The following is a 16695-nucleotide window of genomic DNA, read 5'->3' as shown; positions in this document are numbered from 1 at the left end:
GCTGGGTGTCATCAGCGTACTGCTGGTATCTCACCCCGAAGCCACTGATGATCTCACCCAACGGCTTCATGTAGATGTTGAACAGAAGGGGCGAGAGAATCGACCCCTGCGGCACCCCACAAGTGAGGCACCTCGTGGTCGACCTCTGCCCCCCTGTCAACACCGTCTGCGACCGGTCAGAGAGATAGGAGGAGAACCACCGGTACATGGTGCCTCCCACTCCCAATCCCAATCCCCCCAACCGGCGCAGCAAGATACCATGGTCGATGGTATCAAAAGCCGCTGAGAGGTCTAATAGGACCAGGGCAGAGGAATAACCCCTATCCCTGGCCCTCCAGAGATCATCCACCAATGCGACCAAAGCTGTCTCCGTGCTGTATCCGGGTCGGAAGCCGGACTGGAACGGGTCTAGATAGAAAGCTTCATCCAGGTATTGGGGTAGCTGTCGCGCCACGGCACTCTCTACAACCTTCGCAACAAAGCGAAGGTTGGAGACTGGACGATAATTGCCCAAAATAGCTGGGTCCAGGGAGGGCTTCTTGAGGAGGGGTCTCACCGCCTCTTTCAAGGCGGCAGGGAAAACCCCTTCCAACAACGAAGCGTTGATAATCCTCTGGAGCCAGCCTCGTGTCACCTCCTGAGTGGCCAGTACCAGCCAGGAAGGACACGGGTCCAGTAAACATGTCGTGGCGTGAAGCCTCCCCAATGGTGGTTATAAAGCAAGTCATCATGTGACCCCTTCACTTAGCAACCACAATTCCAATGACTGCAACTCTCTATTGCAGTCGTTAACCAAATACCATAGATAATCATTACAATTTTCGAAAGCTGTCCAAAGCTAGCTATCCAAAGCAAGCTATGGCATCCTTTCGAAGATGTTCTGAAGTTATCACTTTATGAAAACAGCACTGCTTAACAAAAGGCTCAGGGACCACATGTAGAATATTTGCCAGTGAAGCTGGGTCTGAAAAGAAAGACAGCAAAGGGAGCTAGGTGCTTCTTCTTCAGCCACGGTGGCTGGGCATGAAGAAGAAAGGTTGGTGCTGTGAACTGGAATAGAAGGCAAGTGGGGAGTGAATCAATGCTGGTGCTTGCTGGGACAGACTGACCTTCCCAAGGCATAGAAAGTAGTCCCAGAGCCACACAGTTCTAGGGCTGCTTGCTATCCCGCAAGGCAGGGGGCAGGCAGCCAAAAGTGTATAGATTGGGGGAGAGATAATTGGGTGAGGGGAAATTACAGCGGGGCTGCCAAGCACCTGAATTTTAATCATATGAGTACAGGAGCACTGCAACGGTCATAACTTAGAGTATGATTTCTAAGTCTTTTTTTAATGTTTGCTGAATGAAAGATCATAAGTCAAGGTCTACCTGTATAAGGCAGAACTGCAGCTTAACAGGTATCCTGGTAACAAAATCAGAACAAATCACACATTCTAATTAATGTTTATACAGTGTACATAAATACATACACATCAACTATTCCTTTTCAGAGCAAGGAATTTTCTGCAAAGCACAAAAAAGGATTACAAGGTAGCCAGCCAAATAAATTAAGGCATAGGAAAAAATAGTTAAAATCAGGTTACACAAGCAACTTTTACTGTACCTCTCTATACCAGTTTATCCAGGCAAACCTCCTTGCTTCTATCATGTCCATGCATTGCTTCATACACTGCTTGTATTCTTCTTTTGACATTAATTCATTGCCCGCTACAGATCACATACTATCTACTACACTTCTGACACATTTATGCATCCTAAATTTTCCATATCTTTTTTATCTTTATATAAATCCTATGCTGTATTCTAATACATAATTTTGTGAAACATTATAACTATATATTCCATTTTCATCATCAAACACAATTACTTTGGTCTTCACTAAATTATTTTCTAGGCATACAATTGAATATTACTGCAAATCATTCTGATTCTCAGCCAACAGTACACCTTCAGCCACTATCAAAACATCATATAATGTATATTTTTGTGCCTCTAACTAAAACATCTCAAAAGTCACAAACATTTTTATGCTTTTATCCCTACATATATTAAACAGTCAAGGTGATATTGCACAATCAAATCTTATTTCCTGCTCAATGCTAAAAACATCTGCTAAGCATTCCATTTATTAACAGGCAGTTCTCTAGTTCAGCAACCTCCAACCTTTTGGGCACCAGGGACCAGTTCTGTGGAGAGAGCCTTTTCTGGGAACCAGAGGGAGTGTGGTTTCGTGTGCTGACTGCATCCCATGGATAGGCCTTTGCTTGTTTGCATGGCCCTGTTTGTCATGCTGTGGACCAGGGGTTGGAGACTCCTACTCTAGTTCCATCATGCCACTCTTACTCTATTCACCAACCAATCTTCAACACGACATATGCACAAACCATGAGAACGACTGTGTTTATTGTATATTTGTTGATTAAAGGAAGTGAACAGATTTGAGATTCCATAAGCAAACCAGTTTTCTATTTTCCGTTTTTCACTTGCATCATTTAAATCTGGAAGCTTTCCAATTTTCAACATTCAACTAGTGTATTTAAAGAACTTTCTATTTACTGAATTTTCCTTGGATGGTATCATACAGGTAATCCTTGGGTTACATCAGCAATTGGTCCTGAGATTGCTGTCGCTAACTGCTGTGGATGAAAATGCGACATCATGTCATTGCATTATTTAGCAATGGCAATCCCAGCAGTCCTAGTTGTTGTCATAACCCAAGGACCACATGGGCTAAGTGGGAAGAGGCGGGAGTTCCAGATAAGGAGCACAGAGAGGTGCATGAGTGTCATGGGAGGGTGGAAGAATGCTCAGCTCGCAGAGGCACAGGTGGGCTCTGGAGAGCACAGGTAGGCCAGCAATGCCACAAATGAGCACTGTGGTACACAGGCTATAGGTGGGCAATCAGGTTCCACAGGCACACCACTGAGTGTAGGAAGACAGGGTTGCTACAGAGTATGAGATCCCTGGTATTTTTCAACATTCACTTAGCATTTTAAAATAATTTTCTAACCATTGATTTTTCATTTATAGATAGTCCTCGGGTTACAATGGCAACTGGGACAAAGATTGCCATCGCCAAGTGATGCAGTTACAAAGCATATTATGCGACTGTATCACTTAGAAAGGGCAATTCTGGCTGCTATCCTGGGAGCTTGTACTCTGTAGTGGGGCTCAAAAGAAAAAGTGTAATCTTCTCTGCTAGCTTCCCTATTGATTTTTCTTGGCACTCCAACATCCAGAATGCAATCATGTGACTCTGGGGAAGCTGTAACAATTGCAACTTCATAGATCAATCGTAAGTCTGTCTTTCATCTCTTTTGTAATTTTGAATGATGGCTGAACAAGTGGTCGTAACTTATATTTGTTTTCTAGTTTCACATGTGCTTCCAAGATTTCCTTATTTTTCACCCCAAATCATTTCCTAAATTTTTAAATGCCATTCCATCTATTTGAAGTTCTTTGTTTAGCCCTCTTCTTTCACTTCCAAAATAATTTTTTATTTCCATAAAACTGCTCTGCATTTTCCTATGCTTATTTTAATATCAATATTTATTCTACAGGATCCAATCTGGGTCAGTCCTGGGGCATGCTTTCTTTCCTGAATATTTGTTCTCTTTGCCGACATTCTCAGCAAGTTATGCATTATTTTTTTCTAGTTCTGATTTTTTGCATCATTCTTTTACATGCATTTTTTTCTCTCCCACATTTTCCCCAAGCATCATTTTCATGCTTAATAGAGAAACACATCAGTGTTTCTCCACGTGCTTATGTGGTGCTCCATAATATTTCTTTATTAGAGTCCAACCAGCTTATATATTCTCTTTCTTTCCATTGATTTTCCATCCCATTTCCATTTATTGTGATGGAAAATGAACTCTTTCATTCAGCATTTGTATTTTCTCTTTCTTCCATAATTCTACTTCCAGTGTTTTTTCTATCTTTTCTTCCCTGTTCAGGCTCCTCCCCCCACAAGATCCAGGTTTGATGCTATCAAGAAATGGTCCATTTCACATTTAAAATACAGAATAACAAAGAGGAAGGGACTTTGGAGGTCTTCTAATCAAAACCCCGGCTCAAGCAGGAGACCATATACCAGTGATGGTTAACCTTTTTGGTGCCCAAAGCGCACACACGTATGTGTGAATGTACACTTGTGTGCACAAACCCCCAAATGCAATGCAAGCATTCCCTGTGCATGCGCCCCGCCCCCTGCACATGGGCACTCATTCCACCCACCCTATTTTGGCTTCTAGGTTGGTGCAGGAGGCTAAAACGGGGTACCTGGTGCACGTGAAAACCCCAAAAATGCAATGCAAGCACACACCCCACGCATGCGCGGCAGAGATCCAAAGACCAGCTGGCCACTCGGGGCCCCCGCACAGGCACAGTGGAGCTGGAGTGGGGGCTGGCATGCCCAGAGAGAGGGCTCTGCATGCCACTTGTAGCACACATGCCATAGGTTCACCATCACAGCAATATACCATTCCAGACAAAACTATCATTCCTCTTGCATCCTTACCAATTTTCTCATTATTTCAACATTAACACCAGATCGATCATGCTGTTAGATGTTGTGCTAATTCTTTTGCCTTAAGTAAAGGTAAAGGTTCCCCTCGCGCATATGTGCTAGTCGTTGCTGACTCTAGGGGATGGTGTTCATCTCCGTTTCAAAGCCGAAGAGCCAGCGCTGTCCGAAGACGTCTCCGTGGTCATGTGGCCGGCATGACTCAATGCCAAAGGTGCACGGAACGCTGTTACCTTTCCACCAAAGGTGGTCCCTATTTTTTCTACTTGCATTTTTATGTGCTTTCGAAACTGCTAGGCTGGCAGAAGCTGGGACAAGTAACGGGAGCTCACCCGGTTACACGGCAGCACTAGGGATTCGAACCGCTGAGCTGCCGACCTTTCGATCGACAAGCTCAACGTCCTAGCCCGAGCCACTATGTCTTAAGTACATGTAAATTGACTTATTCTTAAACCATTCTTAAACCATGTAATAGAAACAGACCTTTTGCTAAATATTTTCCAAGCCACAATTCCCAATCCTTGTGAATGATCTATCACCTTTTCCGTACATTCTTACCTTCTTGCCACCCAACTAGTTCATGTCAAATTATAACAATTTTTTCTCTAGATTGCTTTCATTCTGAGCTTTGACCAAGTTTTCCCAAATTTATCTTTAAGATGTCAATTACCGCCATCTCCTGGAATATACAATACAACTATCACCAATGTATAGCAATTCCGGTCATAACTGATGTCATAAACTGAGAACCTGTATAACCATGTATAATTTTTAAAGGAAAAGGGAGTAAAGAATCGAAATTAAAAGTATGAATGTTACAGCAAATGTACTCAGAACTAAATAAATACATTTTGTGAGAATGTTCTACACGTAAATAAGCACCCATTGAGAGAGAGGCTGCTAAAGCTAACACCAGCTTCTAGCTGTCTCTGCAGGACTAGGTTGTTGAACATCTCTGCCCAAAGATGTCAACATCCTGCTCCCCGGGCTACAAGATCTACTACCCTGAAGCAGCAGAGGTGCTATCAAAGGGGACTCCCTTAGGATGGGAAACTTTAGTATTATGTATGCTAGCTGAGGATTTCTGTTTTCCACCTAGTAAAGCACCTGTGTCTTCTCTAAGGAACTGGATCTGATATTTTCAATTCCAGTTCATTTCTTCCTTCCAAAAAGCCTTTTTTTTACAACTATAGATCTAAGTTATTTTTTGTTTTCACTAACTTTCTATTCTAAGGTTTATTATGCAGAATTCGCAACACAAACCATTCTCTCCCCTCCTACCTTTTAATTTATTTTTATCTCATCTAACTGAATAAAGAGCTTTTTCTTAAAAGCTTATACATTTTTATGACCTCTGAATCAATCTAATCAATTTCAACTGAGGAAAAAAATAAAGTTACAAGATATTGGAATTTTACTACATTTATAGTGGAGTTATTTACTATTTATGCCACTTATATGATTGTTCACTTGCCCTGTGACTCTGTGGAGCTAACAATGAATGTCAATCATAAATAATCAAAAACAATTAAAGCAACATATATCACGCTTGGATGTTTCATAGGCTACACGATCTATTTGTTGAAGACAGTCTTACCCAGCATCCTAGTACACTAGCCAGGGGAAGAATTAAGCCTTAGCACCTTACAAAACACCAGCAAGGTTCCTGTAATCAGAATCTCAGAAGAGATGCTCTTCCATAGGACAGCGTTCCCTAACCTTTCCAGTTCAGCGGACAAGTAGAGATGACAGCAAGGGGGGGAGAGGGGATGGTTTTGCTTGCGCACGCGCCACTTTCACAAATGCAGCTTCGCATGCACTCACCGACCACTTCCAAGACCTGGTTCCAAACGGGCTGCAGCCTGGCATAGAATAAGAGAACAGACAGGACCTTGGAGGTCTTCTAGTCCAACCCTTGCTCAAGCAGGTAACCCTATTACATTTCAGACAAGTGGTTGTCTAATCTCTTCTTTAAAACCTCCAATGATGGAGCATTCACGACTTCTGAAGGCAAGCCGTTCTACTGATTAATTGTTCTCACTGTCAGGAAATTTCTCTTTATTTCTAGGCTGGATTTCTCCTTGATTAGTTTCCATCCATTGCTTCTTGTCCTGCCTTCAGGTGCTTTAGAGCAGAGGTTCCCAATCTTTTTTGGTTTGCGGCTCCCATAACACTTTGGATTTTTTCCGCGGCTCCCTTAATAGGTACATCCGATTTTTTTTTTAATTTTTGTCTTTTTAAGGATTTGGAAATCTACTTTTTAGATCGTTAAGGTTAGGTTAATTGAAAAATAAATTAAATACGAGCTTTAAATTCACAATTTAAAGAAGGTCTGCCCGTCTGGATTTGCTGATGGCCGCGCCGTCTCCTTTGATAAGAGCAACCTCTGCAAAACTTTCCCAGAAATGAAAGTCCCTGCTTCGGTCTTTGACCTCTCACGATCCCCTTGTTCCCTCAAATCTCCGCCTTGTAAAAGAGGTGACTGTTCTCGCCTCCAGCCTGACTCACCTGGGAGGAACCAACAAAATAGTTTTACTATTTTCTGCGCAACCCCTCTTTCCCGATGCCATCGAGCGTGATGGCCGCAGCCATGTTGAACAGCGTGTCAGGGCAGGCGCTGGATTCAAACGGGCGGGCGAAGCCGGCGCTCGCGCTTCTCCTTTAGTCCGTCGTCTGGGCAGGCGCTGTGATTCAAACGGGCAGGCGAAGCCGGCGCTCGCGCTTCTCCTTTAGTCCGTCGTCTGGGCAGGCGCTGTGATTCAAACGGGCAGGCGAAGCCGGCGCTCGCGCTTCTCCTTTAGTCCGTCGTCTGGGCAGGCGCCGTGATTCAAACAGGCAGGCGGCCGGCGCCGCGCTTCTCCTTTAGTCCGTCGGCGGCTGCCGTCTTCCTACCTGCTGTGGCCTGCCCCGCGGAGGGTGTGAGTGCGGCTGCGCAAAGGTCCCTTGGCTTTTAGAGTTATCCCAAGTTGCGGTGTACGAGTCCCGGTCGCTGCGGCCGTGTCCGGCTTTGTGCATCTGGGATCTCGCAACACCGCGTATGGAGCAGACGCTGCTTCTTCGCGGCTCCCTTATGACGATAGCGCGGCTCCCTGGGGAGCCGCGGCTCACACTTTGGGAATCACTGCTTTAGAGAATAGGCTGCCCCCACTTCTTTGTAGCAGCCCCTTAGATACTGGAACACTGCTATCATGTCACCTCTAGACCTAGTGCATAGAGTAGATGCAGTGATAGAGAAAGCCTGTTGCCTGGGCTTCCTCAGATAATGTTCTTTTATATAAGGGATACATAGCCTACTCACACTGTCAAATCTCATAAGACAGGCAGAAATAACTGGAGACAGGTTATTCTGCAAATAACTTGGCACTGGTCCGTGACAACCAGCATTTTGAATTGCAATAGGAAATATTATATCTTGCAAAACAGAGATATTAAGACCTATCAAGGCATACCAGTAACTACCAAAATTCTGGATCAGCTGTAGCTTCAAGGACAGCCATAGACTACACTGCAATAATTCAGATGGAAGGCAACAAAAAAAATCAGTACAGATAGTCCTCAACTCACAACCACAATTTGTATCTGAAATTTCACAAGTTGTGGTTGTAAGTCAAGGAGGCCACGTGACCAGACCTGATTTTTCAACTGTTTTTATGGCAGTTGCTAAGTGAATACATTGTCCCAGAATGATGTTTTTGCTGTCACAAAGTCACACAAAGTTACAGTAGGATGCTGCAACCAGTCATAAATACAGGCCAGCTGCCAAACACCTAAAATTCAATCATGTGACTGGATGTGTGTGTGACATTTTATGATAGCTGGAAGTGTTTTATGGGCATAAACTAATCTTTCTGAAACCATCATAACTTTGAATGGTTGTTAAGTGACTGGCCGTAAGTTGAGAACATAAGAGTTCCTGATCTAAGATTGGGTGCAATTGGCACACAAGATGGATATGCACAGCGGTTCTCCTAGCCAAAGTTGCTACCTGCTCTTTGAGCAGGAACTTAGGGTGGGGTGGAACCCATCTGGGAAAATGCTACCCTACTCAAAAAGAGGGTAAGGCTCAGGTCTGGAAGTCCATGACTAACAGTTATTTAATAACTGAACAGTTATTCAGTCCTGCTACTTTCAATCTTTTCCTCCCATCCAGACTCGCAGAGCCCCTTGAATAAGGCAACAAGTTTTTAGGAACAACTTAGTCTTAGAATAATGTTATTGTCACTTTAAATGTACACTAATCAGCATACATTAAAATGAAATTTCATTGACTACAGTTCTCAAAAGGTCACCACCTCCAATATACCCTACATAAACATGACACTCTCATGCGCGCTCGCATTCTCTGTCTCTGTCTCCCTCTCCCTCCCTCTCTCTCTCTACCTACCTACTTACCTACTTATACACATATAGTGCAATCTTAAGTGCTGGCTTTAAACTATAAAGCCTTATATGACTTGGCAAACAGAATTGACCAATGAACTAAATGGGAAAAACTGCTGACACTTATAGCCACCCACAAAACATAGGGGGAGGGGGGCTCCCATTTTATGGAACAGTCCTCCAGAGAAAGTGTGTATTGCCACAATCTGGTGCACCTTCCAGAAGCTGGTTAAAGTAGAGTTCTTCTGAATAATTTTAATAAATGGAGAGCCGGCAAAAAGGAATTAGAATACCATTTTAAAGTAAATTAATAATGTTTTACGATTTCACTCTTTTACTTTATATTGTTGCATTTGGGATGTTTTTATCTTGCAGCAGTTCAAATATCTAATAAATAAATACACACGCATTAATACAATGGAGACTGCATTTAGGCTTTCCCTGGATTAAGTCATATCATAAAATTTAAAGAGGCTACTATGAAAGGGCCATTAATACCAAATTTAACCAAGATTTCTGAGATTCTCTCAAATTTCTGCTAAGTCACTGTCAAAGCTACTCAGTCAAGGCATGCAACTTCCAACTTACATTTTCTGATTCAGCCAATGATAAGCTAAATGAGAATATAAAATAAATACAAATATTTCTGAATACCTCACAATAGCCTGGTATATTACCGTAAATGAAAATAAGTTAGAAAACAGAAAAACAAGAGCCGCTGAGCTGCAGTAGTCCGGATCAAATCTATTTGGTCTTTTATTTATGAGAAAATCTAATATATAGTAGCCCAAATAAATATTTGTTGCTTGAAAATAATTGCCAGGACAATTTAGAATTAACTGCTCAAATTTTAGTCTTACGGGCTTATTAATTTTAGAAAAGTGGGCCAAAGCAAGTAAGTACCTTAATAAGTAACAGAGAAGGATATAACTTTTGAAAATGCCTATTTTAAGATATTTTAATTCCTTGTACTTTTTTTAAGTATAACCAACTCAAAAGAATATGACTCCGATGAAACAAAAAGTGTGCTGTCTATTGCTATATTGAAGATTCAAAAATAAATGCTCTTTTTATTATTCACTTCCAGTACACTCTGACATGATAAACACCATTACCAAGGCAGTCTCCTATTTTTAATATTCAAATATTCCCCCCATAGCTATTTAACAGGAAGAGGGGAGAAGAGAACCAGACTGGCTTGAATTTTTAAAATTTTTAATTGATTTTATGGGTTTTAAATTTTATTAGTTTTACAGGGTTGATATTGTATTTTAAATGGGGCCAATTGAATAAGTTTTTTAATGTTTGTTTTTAGCATTGTATGTGTTGTTTTTGTATTTTACTGTGGCTGTAAACCGCCCTGATCCTTCGGGAGAAGGGCGGTATACAAATTAAAATATTAGTATTAGTAGTAGTAGTAGTAGTAGTAGTAGTAGTTGCGAGTTTCAAAAATGATTCAGAATTTTTCTAGTTTCTAGAAACTTATTGTAGTTCTTGGCTAGGCCAAGAAACACAAGTTCAGAAAAATTTAGGCCATGCTGATGAATAACCTGATAACTCCAGTAACTTGAGCAATTCCAAAGATTTGTTCCAAAGTTCAGCAAGTTACCCATTGAGGGGCAGACTGTTCTGTTACTTCCAACTGGAAACACCTTTACGAAAGTCCACTTGGTCCTTACCTGGTTAGTCCCTCACAACCCCCACCAATGGTTATCCAGGCTATGGCAGACGGTCTGGAAAGTGCAAAAGCCCTGCCTCCTGTTATCATGGGATTAGTACAGTTTAGGGAAAAATATTACAATGTCATTTACTCATATTAGTCACACCTAAGAAGACAAGTAGAAGAAACCAGGATTTCTTGCTTCATAATATTTTTAAGGAATTCGCTATTTTCAAGCTATAATGCATAATAAACTCCTTACAAAAGCTAATTATTTTATTTTATGCATCTTCAATCAAAGTATCTTATCTACAAGTTTACAATTTGTCATGCTACATTAAATGTTTTCCTCTAATTTCCTTCCCATTCAGAAGAGATATTCATAACACTTAGTCTATGGGGGAAATTCTCAACTACCCCACACATGGATAGGAATTCAAAGATTCTTTTTTTCACTGCATTTCTGAAATATTCCATGCTTTTCCAAAATAAATCAAAAGAATAATGAGTACAGTCTGTATTACCAAATAGAGAATTGCATTACAGAATGTTGCCTGTATCACAGAGAGCAGCAACAAATCCTGATTCTCTGATTCTTGAGTTGAGGGAAAGAAAATGTACATTTTAACGACTACAAGGCCATTGAAAATTAATGGATCATAGTCATATCTAAAGCCTTGAAAACAATAATACAGTAATAAAAGACGTATTTTAATATACTGACTAGGATCACACAACACACTAAGTTGTAAAATAAACCAACCACATCATCACTTAGCATTATGTGTTAACTCAACCATGTGTGTGGTGTTGATTTTTTTAGTTTTGGATGTCATAATGAAATAAAAATATTGTCATTTTCCAAGTCAATGTGGTTCCCATTTATTTATCTACTCATTATGCCAAGTCAAATGCACACTCTCAAGCCAGAGCCATACACTGCTTAAAAAACATGAATATCAGCTAGAATATAGACACAGAAGAAAATTTATACAAAAGATTTTCACTATATCTTCAGCACTTTTATTGCATTTTAGAAACAATGGAAATTCTGATGTAATAAATTAAGCCATAGCAGTCAAACTGGATAATTTCAAAGTTATAATTTTTGTTAATGACTATTATTAAAAGTGTGATACGTCTGGGGTAAATTGAATTGAATTTTTTATTGGCCAAGTATGATTGGACACACAAGGAATTTGTCTTGGTACATATGCTCTCAGTGTACATAAAAGAAGATACATTCTCAAGGTACATTTACAACACAAATGATAGTCAATATATCAATATAAATATAAAAGAGTAGGAGTCCTTCAGATGTCATGTGAAGGATGTTCCACAGAGGCTGCAATGGAAAAGTCACACTTCTGAAGACCCATAAGGTGACAGTCTTTAAGGTAAGACACCTGGAACCTACCTACCCTACCTGCTTAGAGACAAGACCCTAGAGGGAAGGGTTAGGGAGAAGCAGTCCTGCAGATAACCTCTTCCCATGTATGTAGGGTTTTAGATTGTTACATGCATTTTAATGTTCAGAATATACATTTTTCATAAATCTTTTAAAAAATCCTTTTTATGATCTAGTAATCTACATTCTTCTTAAAACCTACTGGCAGGAAATATTTTTTTCATTTAATATGTTGTATCTTTTAAAACGAAGTCTAACATGACATTCACATTTTTATATTTCAAGTTTTGTAAAAGCAACACATCAAGATTACATTTCATCAACATTAAATGCAACACTAAATAGGACTTCTATTTCCACTAATTTCAGTGGAAATTAAATTCAATTACCGTATATACTCGAGTATAAGCCAAGTTTTTCAGCACGTTTTTTGTGCTGAAAAACGTCCCCTCGGCTTATACTCGGGTCTATACGGCTTATACTCGAGTTTTTGTTTTTTTTTAAGCCCCTCGGCTTATACTCGATATATCTGACTTATACTCGAGGTTTTTTTTTTTCTTTTTTCACATTTTACCGGACGGGAAGCCCTGCCGGTGCAGTGAGAGGGCGGGCGGGGAGCCGCCAGCCTTCTCAGCTGAGGGAGGAGGTTTCCCAACCGGTAGGTGCCTCATTTCCCACCCTCGGCTTATACTCGAGTCCCCAGTTTACCCCAGTTTTTGGGGTAAAATTGGGGACCTCGGCTTATACTCGGATCGGCTTATATTCGAGTATATACGGTAATCTGAATTTAATCCATTGTTTAAATATCAAAGAAATATTGTGAACAAGCCAAGCACAAAACTTTTCAGGTTCACATATCATAGTTTCTACAATTTTTCCACTTCACATGATTCTCTGATATATAAACTAAATCACCCAGGCCAAGTTCACATGAGACTTTAGAGTGAAATGCAGTCCACTAATTTCTTCCATGTATCATCAAACAAAGGCAGTGTCAATATATTAAGAGTATGGATAGAATTGAAACTCAGAGGAAACTCATGGATGTTGCTGCAAAACATCCCTACTCTCCACCCATGAAATGTTGTATCACTTGTCATTTCTTGTGACATCATGACAATGTATTTTACTACATCTACTGTATGTCATTATCAATTATCTCTGGAAAAAAGACAGAAAATATTACAATATTACAATAACAAGTAGCTTTTATTATATATTCTTTACATTTATACAATCTAGGCAGTTATATCAATGTAAATCACAGGTAAGTTACTTACTCAGTGACAATATATAAAAAAATATACAATATTGGTTTTAAAGTGAAGACTGTCTGCTTAAGAATTAAATGATTTTTAAACATTTGTAGATGTGAAGAGAGAAATAAAAAGAAAAAAAAATAACACTATGTCTGAAATATTAGCATTTGAATGGGTTCTCTCTATCTCCCTGTCACTACTAGATGCTGTAATGCAGGTATGCTACAAATATATACAGTAACGTATAATAAATAATATGTATATGTAATATGTATAATAATACATAATGTATGTATAATAATACATAATAATATAATGTATAATAAAAGTATAATACACTGAGGAAAAATCTTTTATATTTAACTTCTGTACTTTATTAAAAAGCCTCTTAGAAAACACAATAAATCTTAGAAAGGCAATAAAAAACTATGAAGAAATTCTCACAGAACCCAATGGGTCCTTTTTAAGTATGTAGAGTTTTAAAAACAAGTAGCTTCATCAAGGTCTCATACACAATCAAATTCTTATCTCCACTACTTGGTAAGTCTATGTTAGAAACAATATGACAGCTCAAAGTAATATTGAAGCTGTAGCCAATCCCTGAAGCATCATCCTTTTTCTCAGTAAATGGCACTGCAGTACAAAATGTGTCAGTAGGTCATTCAAAAAACCACACCCAACCAAGACATTTTAAACTATAGATCCCCCTTCTGGTTTATGGTCAGTCGTACTGTAATTCAGATGAGATGCAATTCCCACACTGATCTATGCTTGTCCTGCAGCATTCAGCATTTTTATTTTGTTTCAGTCATTTGGGAATGGGAGGCAAATTCATCCTAAAATAATCCCAGGTTACTCATAGCAGGTATCCTTTTGTATGCTATCCTAAATCAGTGGCACAGAAATGTATTGCATGATATCAACATGGACTTGAATTACATTCAGTACTGTACCAAAAGAAGGGCTACAGGGCTTAACAATAAATTATGATACAAAATTTAACCCATTGCAAACTGCAATCTGGAAAACTAAAAATTAAACCGAAAAGACAAAAAGCATCCCAGAACATTCCAAAGGTGGTCAGGAAAAATCCTGAAGCTACAGATTTTTGATCCTATCGGCAACACCACAAGAAATAAAAGATCCATTATAGTCCTAAAGCCCGACGGGATCATCATTCTGCAAATCCATATTTTCATGTCATCCAAGGCAAACTCACAATCACAACCGTACAAAATATGAAATTGCCCGAGCCCCAACCTCCCCTCCCCCCACCCCGCCCCCTACTCAGCAATGGGGAGAGAATCTGGAAGGACGGAGTCCAGCCCATCTTTTCCAGATTCCCCACACCCTCCCAAAGCCAAAACGAGTCGAGCCGTTTTCCTGCTTAGATCTCAACCACAACCGGCTGGAAGGTGCTGAATTCAAATAAGCAAAGCCCAGCACTGCAACTTTTCGCTCAAAATCCGCCGTCAAAGAAGCGGTGATGTGCCCTGGAGGGGTACAGCTCGGGCAGCTACATCCACGCGGCCTTCGCTTTCAACGCTCCCAGAGGGCGAGAGGAAAGGAGTCCGCGGAGGGAAAAGAGCTCCCGCTCCGAGGCCCACTCCCGGCATTTCAACTCCAGCCCGCCGCGCTCGCTACCCACATTACCGGGACTCCTCCCCTCACGCACGGGGGGCTCCTCCCTCTACTTCTCCTCCTCCTCCTCCTCCTCCCCCGGGGGGCACTGACCGGACTCCCCTCCCGCCTCACCTGTCATTGAGCTGGTCCTCGGTGCCCGGCAGCGGGTGCACCACGAAGTGGATCGATGTCATGTTTTGCTCCCCCTCCCTGGAGGGAGGCGGGCAGGGGCCAGGCGCACAAGGAGGAAATGGAGGGGGGGCGGGAGGAAGGACGGGCGAGGGGGAACTTGGCGTCTCCTTCAGGGTGTCGCGGTCACACTCGGGAGCCTTCGCTCCGCACGAGGGAAGGGAGAAAAACCGAGCAACGCGGGGCGCAGGAACGGCAGGAAAGGGTTCGGTCAGCACCCCGCTCTCACACGAGCCGCCATCTTAACTTCCAAGCTGCCCCTCGCTTCCCTCCCTCCTCCCCCCTCCCTCCGCTGCGCCGGGGAACAGAGCGGAAGGTGGGACGTCACCTGAGCAACAGCAAATAGAAAGCCCTCACTAACTGGCGAACCGGCAGTATCCTTGTAAAGTCGGCAACGGTTGGCTGACGGGAACTGGGATCGGCGTGCTTACGTCAGACGCGAGCGTTTTAAGGGGAGGAAGGGCTCGTCCGGCTTTCTGTCCAGAGGGGGAGGTGTGGGGGGGGGAGGGGGGTAACGCGCGGCCTCCCGCGATGGGCGGAGCTTTGATCGCTCGGAGTCCGCGTGTTGGGGGGGGGGGAAGGAGAGGCGGTTTGCTTCTTTGCTATCTTGGCGCCGAGGCGATGGTGTCTGTTCTGTTGTGTGAAATCTAAAGGAAGGGCCTATTTGGGAAGTTCCATGATTGGGGGGAGGGAGAGAAGACTGCCCTTGGTAGCTACGTGCAGGAAACTTGAGAAAGGGCTTCGCTTACTTAGTTGCTTTCTCTCTGGACGTTAGGCTCCATTTGAGGATTGAGGAGCATCCAGAGAGGTGACCATGCGGAGAGCCACGTGTGTATCGGCTAACGTGCTGGCCTAGAAATCCGGAGATTTGAGTTCCAGGACTCCTCACAGACATTGAAGACCGCTGGGTGACTTTAGGCCAGTGGTTCCCAACGTGAGGGCCCGCGCTCCACAGGGGGGGGCAATTTGATTTTTAATGGGGGCAATTTGAACCTTGTTTAAACCAAGTTAATGACCTTTTATGCTCCCTCCGTGTGACTAGAGTTCACTGTTTGAGTAAAGTAAGAATTATATGTGGGGGGGGGGCGCATCAGGATTTTAGAGATGCTTAGGTGGGGCATGGCCAAAAAAAGGTTGGGAACCACAGCTTTAGGCAATCCCTTTTTCAGCCAATCCATCTCACAGGATGTTGTGGGGAAAATAGGAGGAATGAGAATTACATGCTGCCTTGAGTTATTTATTAAAAAAATATATTAAAGGCTGGATAAAAATAAAAACAAATTGCTGCTGAGTCTTTCTTCATACTGCTGCTATGGATGGATAAGCCGAACAGTAACTCCCGCCCTCCCAAGTATTAATAGCTGTGCTACTAATTTCCATCCGGTTGTAGTCCAGTCCTTCCCAGAGAGCCTACCCTGAAATGATAAAAAAATAAAACCAAGTAAATGTGAAATTTTTGTTTTCGAGGGTGATGGACAGAATTCTGATAAGAGGCTTATTGATTTCATGGGCAGCAAAATGTATTTTGCTGAAGAAAATCACTTAAATATTACTGTGCATTAATTATACAGAATGCATGTTAATCACACTTGGCCAATAAAAATTATGTTCTATTAATTAGGATGAATAAAAATGGCAAGTGCTGGGAGGC

General features: G+C 41.8%; 1 protein-coding gene across 1 annotated transcript in view; it reads right to left on the bottom strand.

Moving 5' to 3' along the window:
- Positions 1-15326, bottom strand: part of UBR5 (ubiquitin protein ligase E3 component n-recognin 5) — a 99149-nt gene extending 83823 nt beyond the window's left edge. The window contains exon 1 of the mRNA XM_058175325.1: positions 14988-15326. Within this exon, the coding sequence (XP_058031308.1) occupies positions 14988-15049 (62 nt within the window). The 5' untranslated portion in view covers positions 15050-15326. The remainder of the gene's footprint in view (positions 1-14987) is intronic.
- Positions 15327-16695: the final 1369 nt, after the last annotated feature.

This window comes from Ahaetulla prasina, chromosome 3 (assembly GCF_028640845.1).
Source record: "Ahaetulla prasina isolate Xishuangbanna chromosome 3, ASM2864084v1, whole genome shotgun sequence".
NCBI lineage: Eukaryota > Metazoa > Chordata > Lepidosauria > Squamata > Colubridae > Ahaetulla > Ahaetulla prasina.
Note: the sequence above shows the minus strand (reverse complement) of the source record. Positions and strands in the feature narration are given on the sequence as shown.